At 56.2% G+C, this 19,504-nt stretch overlaps 1 protein-coding gene across 3 annotated transcripts in view; it reads left to right on the forward strand.

Moving 5' to 3' along the window:
- The window catches only part of SCUBE1 (signal peptide, CUB domain and EGF like domain containing 1), a 143,142-nt gene that overhangs the window by 64,518 nt on the left and 59,120 nt on the right, over nucleotides 1-19,504 (forward strand). For 2 of the 3 annotated variants that reach the window (XM_045363498.3, XM_045363499.3), the window contains exon 5: nucleotides 18,219-18,344. The exons of the other annotated variant lie outside the window; for it this stretch is intronic. In XM_045363498.3, coding sequence (XP_045219433.2) covers nucleotides 18,219-18,344 — 126 coding nt within the window. The remainder of the gene's footprint in view (nucleotides 1-18,218; nucleotides 18,345-19,504) is intronic. 3 annotated transcript variants of the gene reach the window in all.

The following is a 19,504-nucleotide window of genomic DNA, read 5'->3' on the forward strand; positions in this document are numbered from 1 at the left end:
ATGGGTGAGGAGAAGGGACAGGTGGATGGGTGAGGGGGAGGGACAGGCAGATGGGTGAGGAGAAGGGACAGGTGGATGGGTGAGGGGAAGGGACAGCAGGATGGGTGAGGGGAAGAGACAGAAGGATGGGTATGGAGAAGGGGCAGGAGGATGGGTGAGGGGAAGAGACAGAAGGATGGGTATGGAGAAGGGGCAGGAGGATGGGTGAGGGGAAGAGACAGAAGGATGGGTATGGAGAAGGGGCAGGAGGATGGGTGAGGGGAAGAGACAGAAGGATGGGTATGGAGAAGGGGCAGGAGGATGGGTGAGGGGAACGGACAGAAGGATGGGTGAGGGGAAGGGACAGCAGGATGGGTGAGGGGAAGAGACAGAAGGATGGGTGAGGGGAAGGGACAGCAGGATGGGTGAGGGGAACGGACAGAAGGATGGGTGAGGGGAAGGGACAGCAGGATGGGTGAGGGGAAGAGACAGAAGGATGGGTATGGAGAAGGGGCAGGAGGATGGGTGAGGGGAAGAGACAGAAGGATGGGTATGGAGAAGGGGCAGGAGGATGGGTGAGGGGACGGTGAGAGGCTTGGTGAGCTGACTCTTGGCAGAGCCCTCTGTCTGTCCCGGGTTTACACTTCAGCGAGGCCTGTTACCCCTGTCACATAGGTGCGGAATATTTTAGCTTCGGTGGCTCTGGACAAGGTGGGGCCTTGTTCTTTTCGTAGTGCAGAACCCTGGAGGTCTGGGAGACCTGGGGCTCAAGGCAGGGTCCACCGGTCTCTACTTTGAAAGAGGCAGACAGTGCCGAACCCTGCCCAGCGCCTTGCTCAGCATCAGATTCAAGGGGTCCGGGAAAGCCTTGTGCAGAGGGCCACTGCCCACCTTCCTCCTCCTGACTGGCTGGCTCAGGCCTGGCCCAGCCTGGGGCTGTGATCAATTGCAGGGACTTGACTGGCTTGAGTGAGGAAAAGCTCAGGATTCAAGGCTTCATTGGGGTTAGGAGCTTGGGACACTCGTGGAGTTTCAGATCCCCCTAGGGGATTGGGGACATCAGGACTCTTCTGCCATCTGTACTGCACTTTAGTGACCACGTGCCCGGGCCCCTGCATTCCACCCCCACGGGTAGTACTTGGAAGCCCCATTTTTGTGCCAGGGCAGGTCCTTTCGGAACTCACAGGCTGTACAAGGGTCCAACCTGAGGCAGGTCCCGACCAGACAGTGCGTGGAGGGCTGTGACAGAAGCCAGACAGGGGCTGTGGGAGCCCAGGAGAGCACGCCCCTGCCCACGCCGTCAGTCAGCAAAAAAGATTGCATCCTACTTCATTCCTGCTTCTATAACAAAAGAGCTGAGACTGGGTAATTTATAAAGATAGAAGTTTACTTTTCACAGTTCTGGAGGCTGGGAAGTCCAAGATCAAGACTCTGGCAGATTCACCGTGTAGCGAGGACTGCCGTGATGGGGATTCAGTTTCAGCATCATTTTGGAGGAGACATAATCATTCAGACCATAGCACATGCTTCCTGTGTGGTGGGCTTAAAAATAAAGGTTTCTTTCCTGCTGGCACTCAGACCCCTAAGTGGCTGGAGGTGAGGCCCTGCACAGCATATACCCACCGAGTCGGCCACTGTCAGAAGCACTGCCAGAGACCAAGCCCACCCTGCCTCTGGGGCCTGAGCCCCCTGCTCCAAGTCCACAGCCGTCTCAGGACTGGCTGGGGGCTCCTTGAGAGTTACTTGAGAGTTTTAGGGTACAGGTTTCCTGGGGTTGAGCCAGAGCAGAGACCTAGTGAGTCTCCCCAGCAGCGTCTGGGGCAGCCTGTATCTGAAACCCTTGCCCTGAGCCCTCTTTCCCACCCCAGACTCTAGTCCTGGGCCCTCCCACCAGCCTCCTCCTGGCTGGTCCTTGAGCCTCCTCTTGACTCCGTCTTCCACTCTGCCTCTCCCACTCTGGCTTCTCTGTGGCCTGCAGGCTGACTAGATACTGTCCTTCCCCTATGCCTGTCTCAGCCCACAGGTGTCCTCAGCAGGCCCAGCTCCACCCTCCCGCAGCTCAGGTATCCTCAGCAGGCCCAGCTCCACCCTCCACAGCTCAGGTATTCTCAGCAGGCCCAGCTCCACCCTCCTGCAGCTTTGCTGTGGTTTCCGTACAGGGTCGCCTGATGCTCACAGCCACGCTGTGACATGCTTTGGATGAGTACTAATGTCCCCATCGTAGGAGGGAAAACTGAGCTTCCCTGAGCTGCATCGTGGAGCAGGACTTCAGGATCAGGGGCTGGATTCTGATGCCACAGCCAGTTCTTTTTATCCTGCACCATCCGCTTGCAAACTCAAAAGAAACAAAAGCCAATGGACAGAGACCCACAGGCCCTCCTGAGCCGCCTCAGCCACATACTGATAGGATCCTATCAGTGTGCCTAGCTGTCAGGTTCCTGTTGGCTCCTGGGACGGGACTCCTACAGGATCTGAGCCAGGCCTTGACCTGAGGGGCCCTAGCACGGCTCCTGCAGGGCCAGAGACATCCCCTGTCCTGTTCCAGGGTTTTCCATTATCGACTGAGTGCTGGGGCAGCATGGCTAGGGACTTCCTGTTTAAGGAGAGGGGAGATGGCGTGGCCATGCCACCGAATCCCATCCCAGCCTCAGCACCTGCCTCCTTCAGTCACTCCTTGGAGAAGATCAGCCAGGCAAGGGCGCCAGGCAAGACATATGGGGTTGCAGGTTCTCCTCGCTCCCCTGTCTGCTGCAGACCAGGTGGACGGGAGAATAAACAGCTCCCTTGCTTACTGGAGAGATTTATGGTGCTACTGGAGGAGGCCTGTCCTGGCCCTGTGCGGTCCGGAATGGCCCTCGAGGCGGGGACAATAAATCCAGCCCATTATTTTTTATGAGCCTCCCACTCCATAAACAACTCTTTTGGCTGGTAAGCCAGCTTCACGGCCCTCTCCTGGCCTGGCCTTGAGCCGGCGCCAGGGGCATCCCCAGCCTGACTTCACATCCGTGGTGTAAATTTCCCCTAAGCTGCAGAACGTTCAAGTCTCCCAGAGTTGCGGGTGCAGGGCACGGAGAGCTGCCACCCAGAGGGCACTAGGCCAACAGGTAGCTTGCGCAGCCCTGGCATCCTTCTCTGCCACGAGTCCTGGGGCAGACATTCACATATTTTATGATAGAATTGTTTATGAGAATTACAATGAGATCGTATGTACAAGACATCGCCCTGTGCGGAGCCCGGTCCGGATCACTGGAACTGTGCACAGCTGTCATACGCATCATAGCCAAGCATAGCACCCAGACCCGACACGAGTCATCAGATCCTGAGAACAGTCTGTGTCATGGAGCTACCCCATTTTGCAGGTGAGCAAATGGAGGCTGAAAAGCAAAGAGACTTGTCCATAGTGAAGAAGTAGCAAAGGCAAGATTTGCACCCAGGTCCAACCGCCTCCTAAGATCAAAGACACTCAATGAACAAATGGATGGGGGGCCAAGGGCAGGGGTGCTGTGCAGCCCAGATGCCCCGTGACACAGGGAGCCCCTGCCTGGCCATGCTGCCCTCTGCCTAGGGCTGCGCTGCCGTCTTTTGCCTGAGTTAATGCGGCAGCTGCCTCACAGGTCTCCCTGCCCCACAACCTTCTGGCAGCAGCCAGAGCCACTGCTCGGCCCGACCCTCTGGCTCTGTCATTCCCCACTCAAGACTTTCCCATGGCTCCTGAGAAGAATGTGGTTCTCTGCAGCCTCTCCTTGCTTGCCATGTCCTGAACCAGACACAGTGAACTTCTCATCCCGGCCTCCGCTCACGCAGCTCCCTCTGTCTGGAACTCCCACTCATCCTGACTGCCCATCGCTCACTGAGAACGTTCTACACCTTTTCCCTGCACACCTCCTGATCCCCCAGGCGGGACCTACTCTCCCCTGCCTCTGTCTCATTCACGCCCCACCCTCAGCCTCCCTGCCCTGTCTCTCGTGTCTCTGCTCCCAGGTCTTTCTCCCCCAAGTGAGACACAAGGACCCCCTTGGATGCAAGGACCCCCTGGCCCCCCAGTGTCCAGCCTGGGGTCCGCAGGGAGCAGGCAGTCAGGAAGAGCTGAGGCGACATCATGGAGCTGATGTGCGTGAGAACCGAACGCATGCTGCCCTGGAGGGAAGCTGGCCTGCATGCCTGTTCTAGAGTGAAGTAGCAGAAGCTCTGGAAATGCCATATGTCCCTGTTGGAGGTCACTTAGCATGTTGGTGGCAGAGCTGGGACTTGTCCCAGGCTCCTAGGCTCCAGACCAGCACCCGCCCCCCACACTGTAGCCCACAGCCTGGGGTTTGTGGGCACAGGCCCCGTGCATGGAAAGCCATGCAGATCTGAAATGTGGGTTCAGAAACCTCCAGGCAGATGCCTGGTTGGCAGAGTGGGGAAGCAGTCGAGGTCATCCCGGGTCATTAGGGAAGGGTCTGAGCCCTCCCTAGCCTCATTAGGGAAATTGGGTTGTGACTGTGGCCACAAGGCCGATCTCCTGGTGGGATGTCTGCCTGGCCACCCCTGGCCACAGCATTCTCCAGGGCCTCGTCACCCGTCTGAGGCCAGCCAGGTGGGTTTTTGTCCCCCGGCTGGTGGCTGCTTGATTGTGTCACCAGACTCTTTCAGCATGTACATCCCATGGGGCTTCTTCCCTTCCTCCTCAGCCCCCGACCCTGGCTCCTCCTTGGCCTCAGCCCTCTCCTAGCTCTCCCCCAAGCTTCTTGAGTCTCCTTGCTGACCAGCAGTGGCCACTTCTCCAGCTCTGACCCCAGTGCCAACTGTCCCCTTGACGGGGACCCCAGCTACAGCAATTCCCACCTGCTCAAAACCAAACGCAGCATCTTCCCATCCTCCCAGACCTGTGCTTCCCAGAGCGTCCCCCATCAGTGGGGCACCAGCACTGGGGTGCTGCCTTGACCCTTCCCCTGTGTGGCTCCCACATCCCAGGGTGACCAGATCCTGCGTCTGAGCTCTACTCACCTCCCAAACCCAGCCAGTTTGCTCACCCCTGCTGCCCTGCCTTCTTCAAAGGCTGTGGTTGCTAATTGGGATCCCTACCTCTACGTCATCCCCCTTCCCTCCTGCATCCTGCAGCCCGGGCACTTTCTCCCCCAAGTTCCTCCGTTATCAGGCACTGTTGCCTTCCTGCCTCCCAAGGCCTCCCACAGTCCAGTTCCTCTCTCATGGTTCCTCCCCATCTGCCTGCTCTTCTCCCTGTTATGGCACACGTGCCCTTTACTGATTACAACCTTGGTGTGTGTCATCCTCTGCCTTTACTGCCATTTCCCATTCCCCTCCCTTCCTGGAGAACTCTTAGTCATCCATCAAAACCCAGCGCACTTTCACCTCCTCTCTGAAGCTGTCTCTGACTCTTAGGCAGGTGTGTGTGTCTTCCTCTTGACTCGCGCTCATGCGTTTGAAACGGGTCAGTCCTCTACTGCTGGACCAGTCCGTGAGCTCCCGAGAAGGGCAGGGATGTGTTTAAGTCATCCTTGTGTTTCTCACGCCTCACACGGGGCAGGGCGCAGAGGAAACATGCCGCATGGGAGTGCAGAGGGGACGAGACCGTCTCGTGAGGGAGTCATGCCCGAAGTGTGTGCACCATCAGTTCACAAAGTGCCTTCTCACCCCTGGTGCAGAGTGGTGTGCTCAGCCCGCTGCCTGGGAGAGGGCTGCCCGGCGCGTCGTGGTTTGCTGGGTGCTGCACTGCCGCCCCGCCTTGCTCCCTTCTGCAGCTGGTCAGCTTGCAGTTCTGCCAGCTTCTCTCCAGAGGCCTCTCCAGCAGGACAGCCCCAGTTTGTCTGTCAGAAGCGCAGAGACCCCCAGCCTCACTCCCCAGGCCTCTGTGTGAGCTGGTTCCTGCTCCAGAACACCTTTCCCTCCTGCTGCCCAGCCTCGACTCCTGTGCCCCGGGGCACATCACAGAGCGCCTGACTCCCCTGCCACGGGGCACATCACAGAGCGCCTGACTCCCGTGCCCCGGGGCACATCACAGAGCGCCTGACTCCCGTGCCCCGGGGCACATCACAGAGCACCTGACTCCCGTGCCCCGGGGCACATCACAGAGCGCCTGACTCCTGTGCCCCGGGGCACATCACAGAGCACCCACACATTTGACTGTTGAGTGCAGCAACAAGTCAGCAGACTTTTAAAGTTTGAGTCAATGGCGGGAATTGGCTTACGTCCCCAAAGTGGCTGTACCTGCCGATGATCCGAACGTACCTACTGTGCGCCGAGCCCATGAGCCCCTTTCGTCCTTGAAGGGCCATGAGAAGTACCCACCGCCGCCCCTCATGCACAGCTGAGGGAGGAGAAGCGAGCACCACTGCTTGTGACAGCCCCGGGCTCTGGCTCTGCAGCCCCCGCTCCTTTCCACAACATGTGGGTGGACAGTGGTGGAGAGTCACTGGCTGGGGCTCAGGGGCGCTGCTCACATCCTTATAGATTCTCCTGTTCGTGTGTCCACAGTGCCCTTACCACTGTCTCCTTCAGGGTTCCCAGGGCTGCTGTGGGAACACTTTTGGGATGCTGCCACCTTGGCCCCCATGCCTGGGCACCCTCCATCTCGTCACCTGCTGGAAAGGAAAAACAGACCTTTTCCCCCTTCATGGCAGGCCATGGCCAGGGCACCTGCCTGAGTTCTCTGGTGGTAGGAGCTATACGGCTAAGGGTGGCACCAGACAGCCTGTCCGTCCGCCTGGCTTCCTTTAGGGTCCCTGTGGAGGGCAGGGCAGGGTTGCCAGATAAAATACAGAGTGCCAATTTAAACTGGGATTTCATATAAACAAGTAATTTTTTTATTACAAGTATGGCCCATGCAACTTTTGAACATGCTTATACTCAGGAGGTATTGGTTGTCCATCTGAAATTCAGATTGAATGGGGCGTCCTGTATTTTTATTTGCTAAACCTGGCAACCCGAGGGAGGAAAGAAGGACACCTCCAGCCTCCCGGGCCTTGGAGGAGTAGAAGCTCCGGGGGTGAGTGAGTCTCTCGACCAGGCCTTCTCTGGTGCAAGACCCCGGGTCTGTGGGGGCAGAAAAACTTGATTGTGGTGGCACCTAGTGGCCAGCCTGGGAAATTTCAGGAATCAAGGGAGAGGAAGGGGGAAGAAACTAGGCAGGGCGGGGTCTCCAGGTAACAAGCCAGCGTGCAGGGGAGCGGGAGGGGGCCAGCCTTACAGAGCACCCGCCGCAGCTTGAGGGATCTGAGCTGGAGCCCATCACCTCTTTACTGCCCTTGAACACTCTTACAAAAGAAAGTTTTAAGCGGGGCGTGGTGGCTCACACCTGTAATCCCAGCACTTCGGGAGGCCGAGGTGGGAGGATCACTTGAGCCCAGGAGTTCGAAACCAGCCTGGGCAACATGGTGAAACCCCGTCTCTACACAAAATACAGAAATTAGTCAGGTGTGGTAGCACACACCTGTAGTCACAGCTACTCCAGAGCCTGAGGCAGGAGGATTGCTTGAGCCCTGGAGTTCAAGGCTACAGTGAGCTGTGATTTGATTACACCACTGCACTCCAGCCTGGGCGGCAGAGTGAGACCCTGTCTCAAAAAAAAAAAAAAAAAAAAAAAAAGAGGGTTTTAGTCTCCCCATTTTATAAATTAGGCCACAACAGGTTCTAAAACCACATGCCTTAGAAAGGACTGGGATTGGGATGCAAATCAGAGCTGTTGAATCAACCTGCCCCACCTCAGTGTTGCCCGGCCCATAGAGCTTTCTGTGGCTCTGCAAATGTTTCGTGGTCCTCCCAACTGTCAGAGACAGAACCACCTCCCATATCACAGAGGTAGCTTTCTGGTGGTTCCCGGTGCTAGGACTAGTCAAGGCCCTGGGGTGGGGAGAGGGTGCTGAAGGGAGGCTGATGTCCATCCTGCTTTCTGAGAAGCATGCCGGGAGCTAATCACAGTCCCAGCTCTGTCCATCTGTGTACACAGGGCATGCCTGTTGGTGAACCGCATGGCAGTGACTTGGCGTCAAACTGAGAATGAGCGTGTGGGGTTGGACACCCTTCCCTCCTGGGTCTCAGCCCAGGGCCTGCACACAGGTGATGTTTAGCAAAGGTTTGTCAATTGCAGGAGTGAAGGAATGCATGAGTGGAAAGATCAAGGGCAACAGTCCTTGTCACCCATCTCCTGATGTGCCAGAAAGAGCGCTGAGCTTGACTGAAAGTGGGAGGCTGCATATGGACTCTGCACTGACAGCTGCGTGACCAGGGCAAGTCACTGCCGGGTGACCCAGGACAGTCACTGTCTCGTGGGCTTCAGCCTCCTCATGGAAATGGAGAGGCTTCACCTAGATGCGCTCCAAGGCCCCTTCCAGTTCTGGCTTTCCAGAAAACCAATCCATTCTGGGTTTTTGCTTGTGTGTAAACACAAAGCAGGACAATTTCTCTTGGAGCTGTGCCCCATGTCCGTGCCCGGCGAGCTCATCAACCAACCACCCTGCAGGTGTTTATTGGGCACCCATTCGGACTTCACTGTGGTCCGGCCTCTAGGAGAGCAGATCAGGAGGAGGCACAGACAAGGAGCTGGCTGGTTGGTAGAAAGGCCTGCGCTTGCCTGGAGTCCTGGGGCTGGAAACCAAGGAGGCACTCCCTAAATACTTGTGGAATGAAGGGGCACATAAGCACACGAGCAGATGAACGTGGAAGGCATTGGGAGCCAGATACTACAAGGTGTGGGCTCTTGTGGCTGGACCAGCTGGGTGGTGAGTGCTGAGCCAAGGCTGTGCACACCCAGGACGACTAGTCCTCTGGGGCCCTGGCAGGGGCCTTTGAACCCTGAAGGAGGGCCCAGGGTTGGTGTCAGAGTAGAAGGGACGGTGCTGCGAGTGTGTGGAGTGGGTGGGAAGGGGACCAGACAGAGTGGGCCAGCCTCTTTGCTGGGTCACACACCCAGCTGGGACCCAGGACCCCAGGAGGCTCTGGGGGATAAACTGTTTCCCCTACATCCAATATGGCATATTGGCCAAAGCAGAGGGGGCAGTGAGGAGGAGGACGAGAGGAGCAGAATTCCCTTGAGGGCCATCAAGACTGCCAAGTGGGTACCAGAGCTGATGAGGTGTGAGGTGAGCACTTATTGGAGGGGCTAGAACCACTTTGGGCTTTGCCAGTGGAGTGGCCACCAGGGCATCGGCTCCCTACTCCCTCACACAAGGTAGAAGACCTGGGGCAGCAAGTCTCTTAATCTCTCGAAGCCTCAGCATCCTCACCTATCAGGTAAGCGCTGGTTGTACCTGGCACTTGGTCATTGAGATGTTCAGTTAGTGAGGTTTGCAACGAGCCTATTGTGGGGCCTGACACAGGGGAGCTCTGGGGAAGTTGAAGCCCACAGTCTTTGGTCACTCGCATCTCCCAGAGTGGACTCCCCCTAGGGATGCTGCCTGGGGTTGGCTAGGCTCAGGGTTAGCTGCGGGTTCTAGTCTGGGGCAGCCAGCTGTTGGTGCCCGGCAGGCCTAGATTTGCCCCAGAGGATGTAATCTGGGGGATACAGGGTGGGAGGCAAAGCCTTGTGTTTCTACTGAAGCCGAGGCCGCACAGTGAGAGGCTCTGTGTGCCGCTCCAGGGGCAGATGCTGTTAGCATGTAATTAGGGGATCAAGGGGGAGCCAGACCAGCAGCCAGGTCTGGGCCTGCAGACAAGCATACCGCTGTTGTCTGAGAGTTGGCCCCTGTTCTGACACAGTCCAAATCCAGAGTAGCTGAGCCCAGGCCGCTTACCAGTGAGCCTGGGTTCATCAGACGGTTCCTGTGCGTTCACTGGGCGTTAGGCATTGTGCAGGGGACGAGGGCAGAGAGGTAGCTCAGGCGTGGGCCCTGTCCTTTTGAGAATCCCCCATCTAAAGAGAGGGAGACAATGTGTAACAGCTACAATTAGTGTGGTGGGTGCTATGAGCAAGGAGGGGGCAGGGGAGTCCCAGGCACGGCCCCAATCCAACCTAGGCACTGTGGAGAGGGTGAAAACAAGGAGGGCTTCCTGGAAGAGGTGACACAGAAATAGCATCTCAAGTAACTAGCCAGAAGTGGCCATTCAGAGGAGGGTGAGAGCATGTCCCAAGCAGAGGAAAGCACCTTCTCAAAGGCCTCAGGGTGGGAAGGGAGGGCGGGTTGTGCAGGGCGGCCACCAGGCTGCCCCTCGCCAAGGGCTCGAGGAAGGATGAGCAAGCTGGAAAGGCAGGTGGTGGGGGTCAGGGAGGACCTTCAGTGCCATACTGAGAATTTTCAGCCTAACCCTTTGGGCACTGGGTGCCAGGGCATCGAAGAGTTTTTTCGTTTGTTTGTTTTGCTTGTTTTGTTTACAGTAGGAAGACACAGTCAGATTTATGCACTAGAAAGTTCCCTCCGCCACTGGAGAAGGGCAGGTCTTCAAGTCAGACAGACCCGGGTTTCAGTTTCGCCTCTACCTGCCTCCCATGTCCTCATCAGTGACCACGGGCAAATCGCTTCACTTCTCTGAAGAGCTTCTGTTACATGGGGATAAAGCTACTTACCTTGCTGGGTGATGCTGTAAAGGCTTCTCTGTCTCTGCCAGGCCCTGGCTCCGCAGGGTATGTTCCCAGCCCACGGGGGGCTCTCTGTGGATCTGAGGAGACTGGCAGGGCAGGATCAGAATCGGCACCCTGGAGAAGCTGTCGTTGGAGATGGCCTTGGCGGGACAGTGTGTTGCGGCTCCAGCTCTGTCCACTGGGTTCAGCCCCCACACCTTACTTCAGTCACTAACCTCTGTGCGCTCAGTGTTCTCATCTGTTAAGTGGACGTAATAGAGGTTGAGCATCCTTTATCCAAAATGCTTGGGACCGGAAGTGTTTCCAGTGTTGGATTTTTTCACATGTGGGGACATTTGCAGATACATAATGAAGTATCTTGTGGATGGACCCAAGTCTAAAGATGGAACGCGTTTGTTTTATGTACTTCTTGTACACATAGCCTGAAGGCAATTCTACATGGCATTTCAATAATTTTGTTCATAAAACAAAGTTTGTGTGAAGTACTTACGTGTAGAATTCTCCACCTGTGGCATCATGGCAATGCCCAAAAAGCTTTGGGTTTTGGAGCCTTTCAGATTCTGGATTTTTGGATGAGGGATGCTCAGCCTGTGCACAGCCCCTCATGGGCTTTTCGGGGAATCTGTGAGGTAAAGAGTCTGGTTTGTGGCAGGCCTGGCGCACAGGCAGCTCCGATGAACGTCATCTCTCCCACCAGCCCGGACCCTACAGCTGTTCTGCACCCTTCCCCCTGGGCACCACCTCCCCCCGGTTTCCTTCAGCCCCCCTTCAACGTTGGTGGGAGCTCGTGTTTGTTTTTCCCTGCATGGCTTGGACAGCTTGCGGAGTCAGGGTTGGGGAAGGCAGCCGCCACCTCCCACTGCCACCCCCAAGGCTCCAACCTCTTTCTTGACTCCATAATTTTCTATTGATGAGGCAAAGGGAGGAAAATCCCTTCCTCCCAAGTTGAGGGGGAAGGGCGGAGCAAGGTGATTGTTCTTTTCTCCCTGCTCTGCCGTTCCCAGCTTGCCGTCCCTTCCCATGTATTTAAGGGACATGGATGCAGAAAATGATGTTGTTGATGAAGTCGCCATAGCAACGACCCTCAGGAGGCACACATTCCAGCTTTGTTACCCGGCTGTGGCGGCAAGAAAGGCCCCGCTCCTAAGTACAAACACACTGGGCCGCGCGGCCCTGCTTGAGATGCATCCGTGAACTTTGCATTGCAGAGGATGTGATGTACGCGCTGGCTCAGGGCCAGGCAGACCGCGCCGTCATTTCTCTCCGCGAAAACCCTAGTGGAGTACCCAAGAATGACCAAAGGCCTTGGGGGAAGATAGGCCCCAGTGGGGAAGGGCTGCTGGGGCCTGTCAGAGTCCAGAGGAGATGGCGACCTGGGGGAGGGCCCATCGGGAGGAAGCACCGGGCACTTGGAGAAGACACAGCCCGGGGCACATCTTCCCCCACGCTGTCCCAACCTCCGTCTGCTTGTCTGGAAGGTGGGCACGGTGATGCCCGCTCCTCAGGCTTGTGAGGGTCCAAGCGAATGAAAGTATAGTCAGGGCTCAAGTTCATACATCACGTCTTCCAGAAAACTCAGAAGCAGCTCTTAAATGTGTCCAATCCAGCCCTCCTCCCAGTCCCCATCACCACTGCCCTTCCACCAGACTTTGTCCCTTTCAGAGTGATAGCAACAGCCTCTCCCCTGTCCTGGCCTGCAGTCCTGGCCCTCCAGGGCATCTTCCACACAGCCTCCAGAGATCTGAAACACAAGCGTGTCGCTCCCCTACTGACAACTCCCCTGTGGCTTCCTTCTGGCCAGGGCAAAGTCCCACAACAGCCTATCTGTGCGCTTAGCCAGCACCTCACTCACCCAGACACTGGGACTGCACATTTAGCACACTCCGGGAGGCAGGTGCTGCTATTGTCCAGCTCCACATAGGTGGAAACCGAGGTTCGGGGTGAAGGGGTAAAGGGCTGGCCCGGGGTCACGCAGCAAGTGGCAGCCTGAATGTGGACCCGGCATTGTGGCAGCAGAGCATCTGTCCTCTCCTTGCTCCCTGGCCCATCTTGGGCACCAAGGAGACACTTGGTCTGAGTTTGCAGCATATAATTGGATTTGGATGGTTGGATCAGATTAGATTCGACCTGGCGGGCCGCCTGGCCTGACGGGCATCAGGCCTCTGAAGACCAGGATTTCTGGGAATGACTCTGAAATTCTATCTCACTTCCCATCAAGAAGGGGAGACCAGCAGGGCTCTCTGCTGAACTTGCCTCTCCCTGGTTCTCCCCTTATCTAGGTCAAGGGAGCTGTCCTGTGGCTCCCAAGAGCAGACGTGACACAAATCAGGGAGCCACAGGAGGATGGAGTTTTTGAGCTGGAGCCCTTCCGGCCCTCAGGCTCACAGAAGCCTGCTCTGGGCCTGGGGCTTGGGGTTGAGCCTGAGTGGGCTCGGCCCCTGCTCTGGAAGAGCTCACAGGCTGGCATCAGTGGACGCAGCCTGCAGCTGCCGCTGGCTGCGTGGGCCTGACTGGCTCAGGGGAGCTGGAGGAGGCCCAGGGGAGCCTTCCCAGGTCACGGCAGAGCGGGTAGAGTCACAGACCCACAGATTCCTTTCCCATCTGGAGTCCAGGCCCATCCCTAGAGCAGAAGGGCTTGGAACCAAGCACCTCGCATGCCTCAGGGTTCACCTTTTCCCCTTCAAATCTCGACTTGGCCCTCATGGCCCCGGCCGCCATCCAGAAATACCACCTGCAGGAGGGGATGAGTTGGCATTCCTTCCCGATAGCTCACTGCCCTCAGACGGCCCCTCTGGGAGAGGGCAAGGAGGGCATGCCACCTGTTCTGTCTCTGAGGTTCGGAGGCACAGAGGATACCACAGGTGCTCCAGTGGGTGGGGCCAGTGCCCTATCCCTGCCCCAGCCTGCCACCCTGGTCCCTGTGTCGCTGTGCTTTGTCTGTCAGGTGAGGAACTAGAATGGGCCATCCTTAGATCCTGCTAGTGCTGGGGCCTCTTCCTGTCTAGGATGCTGTGTTAAGTGAGGAGGAAGGGACTGTTCCACAGTGACCATGGGACTTCTCAGAGCCTTTAACATGTGCTGCGAATTTCCCACATCAGGCATCCAAAGCACTGTGTTTCTAGCACACGCAACTAGGGATGCCGCAAGAACGTTTTCAAAATTCTAGCCTTGCCTCCTAAAGTAACAGACAACAGGCTTCATCTGTTCGGAAATAGGGGGCTTTATTTCTTCTTCCTACCTTGCTCCCTCCTCTCTCCATTCTCCCCTCTCTTTCCCCACTCATTCTTCCCTTTCCTTTCACCCACTGTTTGCAGATCCCTAACCCTCCGCCAGGCCCTGTGCTGGGTACTTGTGATACTGAAAATAATAAAGCTCAGGTCTCCCCATCCGGTTACCCACGGTTGGCAGGAAAGAGTGTGACGGAAGCAACTATTCCGATTTCCGACAAGGCAGAATGAAGCAAGGGCAGATAGGAGTGCTGTCACAGCAGCCTTGCTCTACCCAGACCCTCCCTGTGCCTCCCTTGATATCGTTACCTTGTTTGAGCTTCCCAGCAACCCTCAGGGGCAAAGATTATTACATCCCTATTTCACAGCTGAGAAAATGGACATCCTGTGCCGCAGGGGAGCTGAGGCTCCGTCCTCACCTCAGGGCCTGCCAGTGATGGCTGTGGAAGGTCAAAAGTGGAGCCAGGGTGTGCGCTTCGTGGAGAGGCTGCTCTGAGAGCTTCAGGGGACGCAGCATCTGAACTGGCCTTGGATTTCGCTGGGCTCCTAAGTCTGGAAACAGTGGCCAGTAACAGGCACCATGTAGTCGCCCACTCTGCACCACGTTCCCAATCCTGTTCCACCTAGGAAACGTCTGCTCCCTGTCAGCCGTCTGGGTGCCACAGGTGTAGCCGCGTGACCCCAAGGCAGGAGAGCTTAGGCTGGGAGCCCGGTGGCCCAGGTTCCAGCCCTGCTCTATGTGCTGGAACATTCATTTCCCGCCTCACGGGCTCATTTTCTGTCTCTGTAGGATGGATAGACAAGATGGGCTGCAGGCAGGGGTCCAACCCTGACCCTCTGTGGTTCTCCAGCCACAGAGCCTATCTGCTCGTGGCCTCCAGAAGCCAGTGTTGCCCCCGCGTGGAGGTGAAAGCGATGCAGCTGACAGTCGCTGATGAGCACCTGGGAAGCCACAGCCAGCCCCCAGGCCAGGCAGCAGCAGCCATCCTTGCAGTGGTTGTAGGGTCATTTTGAAATGTGATAGTGATGCTCCCCCGACCACCCTTCTGGGGGAGGAGGCGCCCCAGAAGCACTCAAGCTGAGCAGACTCCAGCCTGACCGCAGCCTCACCACGCAGCAGGTGAGCCTGGCTCGCGCGGGCCTGACTGCTGCATCTCAGGGAACCCCGCTCTGGAAAATATAGTTTTCAATACAAATATATGGGTTGTGCTAACATGTAATACTTTTTTTCTTTTTTTTTTTTTTGAGACGGTCTCACTCTGCCGCCCAGGCTGCAGTGCAATGGCGCGATCTCAGCTCACTGCAGCCTCTGCCTCCTAAGTTCAAGCAATTCTGCCTCAGCCTCCTGAGTAGCTGGGATTACAGGCGTGCACCACTATACCTGGCTAATTTTTGTATTTTTAGTAGAGATGGGGTTTTACCATGTTGGCCAGGCTAGTCTCGAATTCCTGACCTCAGGTGATCCCCCTGCCTCACCCTCCCAAAGTGCTGGGATTACAGGCGTGAGCCACCACGCCCAGCCCACATGTAATATGTTTTTTGTCTTGTTTTTAAATAAGCTAATGAGTAAATGTAAATTTCTCTCTGTGATATCTAGCCAGTCTTGATAGCTGTAACACATAAGCCTGTCCATCAAAGTGATTTGGCCTCCTTTATAATTGTCAGGAATGTAAAGAGGTCCTGAAGCCAGTCCCACTAACAATCACCGGCTTGTCCCTTGCCCTCCGTTGCGGAGCCGGTGGGGGCTCCCATGCTGGGGGTGCTGGGTGAGAGGCAGCGTGCAGGGGGCCTTTCTTGGGGTGTTGAGTGAGGATGGCTAATCACAGGACCTCAACTCCACCTCAGGGTCTTTAGGTGGGAGATGAAGTGCTCCACCCGCTTCCCCAAGTTGTTGAGAGGTAAAGTAGAGACCTTTGAGGCCAGCTGACTACAGATAGGACCTGGGGCTCACCCTTCCCAGCTCTTCGATTCTGTTACTTAGCGTCTTATTGACTGTGGGTTACCACAGTCCATAGTCATGCGAGATTACATCCCCAAAGTGTCCTTCACCAAGAAAACAACAACATCTTGGCTCAGTGTTAAAGTCTCTGGAGTCTTAAGAAGAAAGATCACTTAATGGCAAGTCCACGATGAGGGAGAAAACTGAATGACCTCTAGAGTTAAATATTCCATTACCCGGGGCTCCGGCACGCATCAGCTCCCCAGTGACAAATGTATGGTTGGTGATGATTAGCAAGGCTTCTTGTAAATTGTGATTCTTTGGCTGGGAAGGGAAATTCAATCTCCCTTTCTTCATCGTCTGTAATCCTGAGCCAAACAAGGGCCCGTAGGCTCTTCCCAGCTCAGGAAGAGAGCACAGATCTGCCCGCAGCATTGATCGCCTGTGCCGGCCATAGGACAGCCCTAGGATGTCACATGGGTGGTGGCATGGGGAGACACGGGGAGTAGAAGGCAGGAGCCAGGAGGCTTTGCGGAACTGGTGGAGTTTGAGGGAGGCCTAGGATTTAGTTTATGGAAGATAGGAGAGGGTGTCCGGCCCAGGAGGAAGGAGCAGCAAGGGGAGATGGGGCACCCTCGAGGGCTGCTGAGCAGGCATTGTGGGATGGCGAACCGTGGAGTGTGTGCAGCTGGGAAGAAGCTGGAGCAGCAGGGAGCCATGGAAGCCAAATGAACAGGGAGTGAGGGGGGCTGGACTCAGCCCACCGCTGACAACAGCCGTCGGTGATGGTCAGGGAGATGGCTTGCTGGCCACCACCCACTGGCCAAACCCTGGCCAGGGCAGGAGGCTCCCAGAAGACCTGATGAGGGATTAAACATGTCTCAGTAGTCTGAGAAGGTTTCTCTACCAAGAGCCGCCTCTCAGGAGGGGCCGCCTGGTCCAGCCAGGTCCCAGGGAGGAGCCACACTGTCTCCAGACCTGCAGGAGAGACACTGGCCTCAGGAGCCAGTGCCCCCACAGACAGACCTCATCTCTTATTGCCTGGCATTTCCTGTCTGTAACTGGATTTAATTTGCACAGCTCCTCCATGAGACAGAGGTGATCGTGCCCATTCTAAGATTAGGCTCAGAAAAGCGAAGCAGTTGTCTCCGAGGCCACAGCCAGGAAGGAAGCCAGATTCACACCTACATCTGCCTGACTTTACAACGACCTTTCTAAGAAAGAGACGTGCTATGGCTGGCTGGTCTCAGCTTGCGAGAGCTAACTGTGCACATTTGTTCCCAGCTCTACCCTCGGCGACATCTCCCTGGTACTTTGAAATGAGCCATGGCTGGCGTCTTTATCCCACATACATTGGTAAATACTGCAGATCAGCCTCCACCCCCGCTGGCTGTTAAGCGTTGACCACACGCCACTATCTGTGCGACTCAGGCACTGATGCTCTTTTGGAATCGAGCCGGTGGAAAGGGTGTTTCCGTGTGAACTCGCAGCTTCTCTGCGGGGCAGCAGCATGACAGTGCTTTCCGTTGTTCACTCGTTGCTTAGTTAGACTCTACGTCATTCCAACGATTGGATTGATTAGTGAGAAACTCGAGGTGAGGAAATATGAGTCACAAAATTAGGTGAAACCAGGAGTCACCGTGCTGGGCAAAATGCAGGCTTCCTCGTTTCCGTTTGTTTGTTTGACTTTTAACTTCAGACATTTTTATCTTTATTACAACTAGCAGGGTGTTTGTGTTTTTAAATCTATTCTGTGTTGCTGCATACCCGTATTTAAAGTGGACGGGGTCAGGATTGAGCCAGTCCTCCTCTGGAACAAGAGGCCAGTGTGTCCCGGGGGAAGGAGGTCGCCCTGTGCGTGTTCGCCGTCCGCAGCCTTCACTGCCGCTCCCCGAGCCGGCTTAGCTCCTGCCTGAGCTTCCTGTGGGTGGAGGTGGAAGGCAGGTCACAGAGCCAGTGGGGTGGCAAACAGAGGCTCTTCCCTTTCATCTGCCTTGGCCTCTTGATGGACTTGTGACCTACAACCTCTCACTTGACCCCTGACCTCATAAATTCTGGAAACGCCTCACAAATCACCAGGAAGATAAACATCAACTGAGGTCAGCGGAAGGGGGTATGAGCCACTGCAGGCAGACAGAGAGGGGAGATCCAGTCTGCTGGGCGGGTGGGGGTACCCTAGAACCATGGGTGGCTCAGGAGAGGGGAGCAGATCACCCTGACACAAAAGTAGTTCCTCAGACCACGCCCCGCAATCTGACCTAGAGCAAGAGCTTGGTCTCTGTGGGTCACGAGGTACCATTTACAGTGCAACCCACAGAGCAAAGCCTGAATCTAGACCCAGGCACCGTGCTCTTGCTTTCTCCCTAAGGGATATCCATGTAGATGGCTGCTGCACACACGCATACGTGTGTGTGCACACGTGCGTGTGTGTGCATGATACATGCAATGACAGCCCGTTTGATTGTTACATATCATTGGCTATCCCCTTTCAGCCTGAAATGTTCTCTGTCGCTCTCTGCCTGGTCCCCAACCCGTCTCTGTCTGTCTCTCTTCCCAGAGGGTATGAACTGCATGAACAAAGACCATGGCTGTGCCCACATCTGCCGGGAGACGCCCAAAGGTGGGGTGGCCTGCGACTGCAGGCCCGGCTTTGACCTTGCCCAAAACCAGAAGGACTGCACACGTAGGTAGATGGAGACAAATGGGTCAAACGTCCCATGCGTCTCCTGCCATTGCTTTCTGGAGGGTCTGTCTAGTCTGCTGGACTTTGGCCAGGGAGGGTCCCCAGCCCCATGGGGTGGAGAGAAGGGCAGGGCCTGCGGAAGGGGCCTGACAGGGCATGAGGGAAAAGGGTTGTGAACCCTAGCCTTGGGGTTTTCCACACCAAGCATGACACCACCAGTGTAGCCCCAGGAGCTGGGCTGGATCTTATGGCAGCCCCTGAGCCTAAGGTCTGCTGCAGGAATAGTGGGGCCGTGGCACAGAGGTCTGCAGGACCAGGTTTCTCGATGGGCCTGGGAAGCCCCTGGTATGAGTAGTACAAGGAAGGAAAAGAGTGTGGTTCAGAAGTGGCACCATTCTGGGCTGTGCTGACCATTTTTCCGGGACCGAAGATCAGAACTCTGCACACCTATAGTCCCAGCTTCTTGGGAGGCAGAAGCCGGAGGATCACTCTAGCCCGACTTTGAGTCCAGCTTGGACAACATAGCAAGACCGCATCTGTAAAATAAAATTTAAAGATCAGAACTCACAATCTGACCCCTGCAAGGCTGCCTGCCGATGGTGATACTCTGGGAGATCTGGGCTGAATGAGGCCTCTGGCCAAAGATACCATTTCAGGATCTGCTTGGTGGTCTGCCTACAGGGCCCACGTGTAGTCCAGCCTCGTAATGCGGTCACCCCGTCCCCCAGTAGGAGTAGGAGCCAGGAAACCAAGCAGAACAGTGGCTGAACTCAGAAGCTTGGGAGCCAGAGCATCCTGCCCACAGCTTCGCGGGGAGATGGTGGGATGGGCCTCTCCTCGTGGAAGATGAGGGCACCAGGGATAGCCAAAGTGATGTCACATTTGCCCTTTTTTACAAAGAGCCAAAGGAGACTGCTGGGAGCACTTTCCATCTCTGGCCAGAGACAAGTGCCTCATTTCAAGCCCATTTTCTAATGCAGAAAAATGTTAGGGAGAAGTGTCCAGTTCCAACTCCCAACAGAGAAGGTGGTCCTCACCCTAGGTGGCCCTGCTGTCATAAAGAAAATGACCGTTCAAAGGCCGGGCGCGGTGGCTCAAGTCTGTAATCCCAGCACTTTGGGAGGCCGAGACGGGCGGATCACGAGGTCAGGAGATCGAGA

This window comes from Macaca fascicularis, chromosome 10 (genome assembly GCF_037993035.2).
Source record: "Macaca fascicularis isolate 582-1 chromosome 10, T2T-MFA8v1.1".
NCBI lineage: Eukaryota > Metazoa > Chordata > Mammalia > Primates > Cercopithecidae > Macaca > Macaca fascicularis.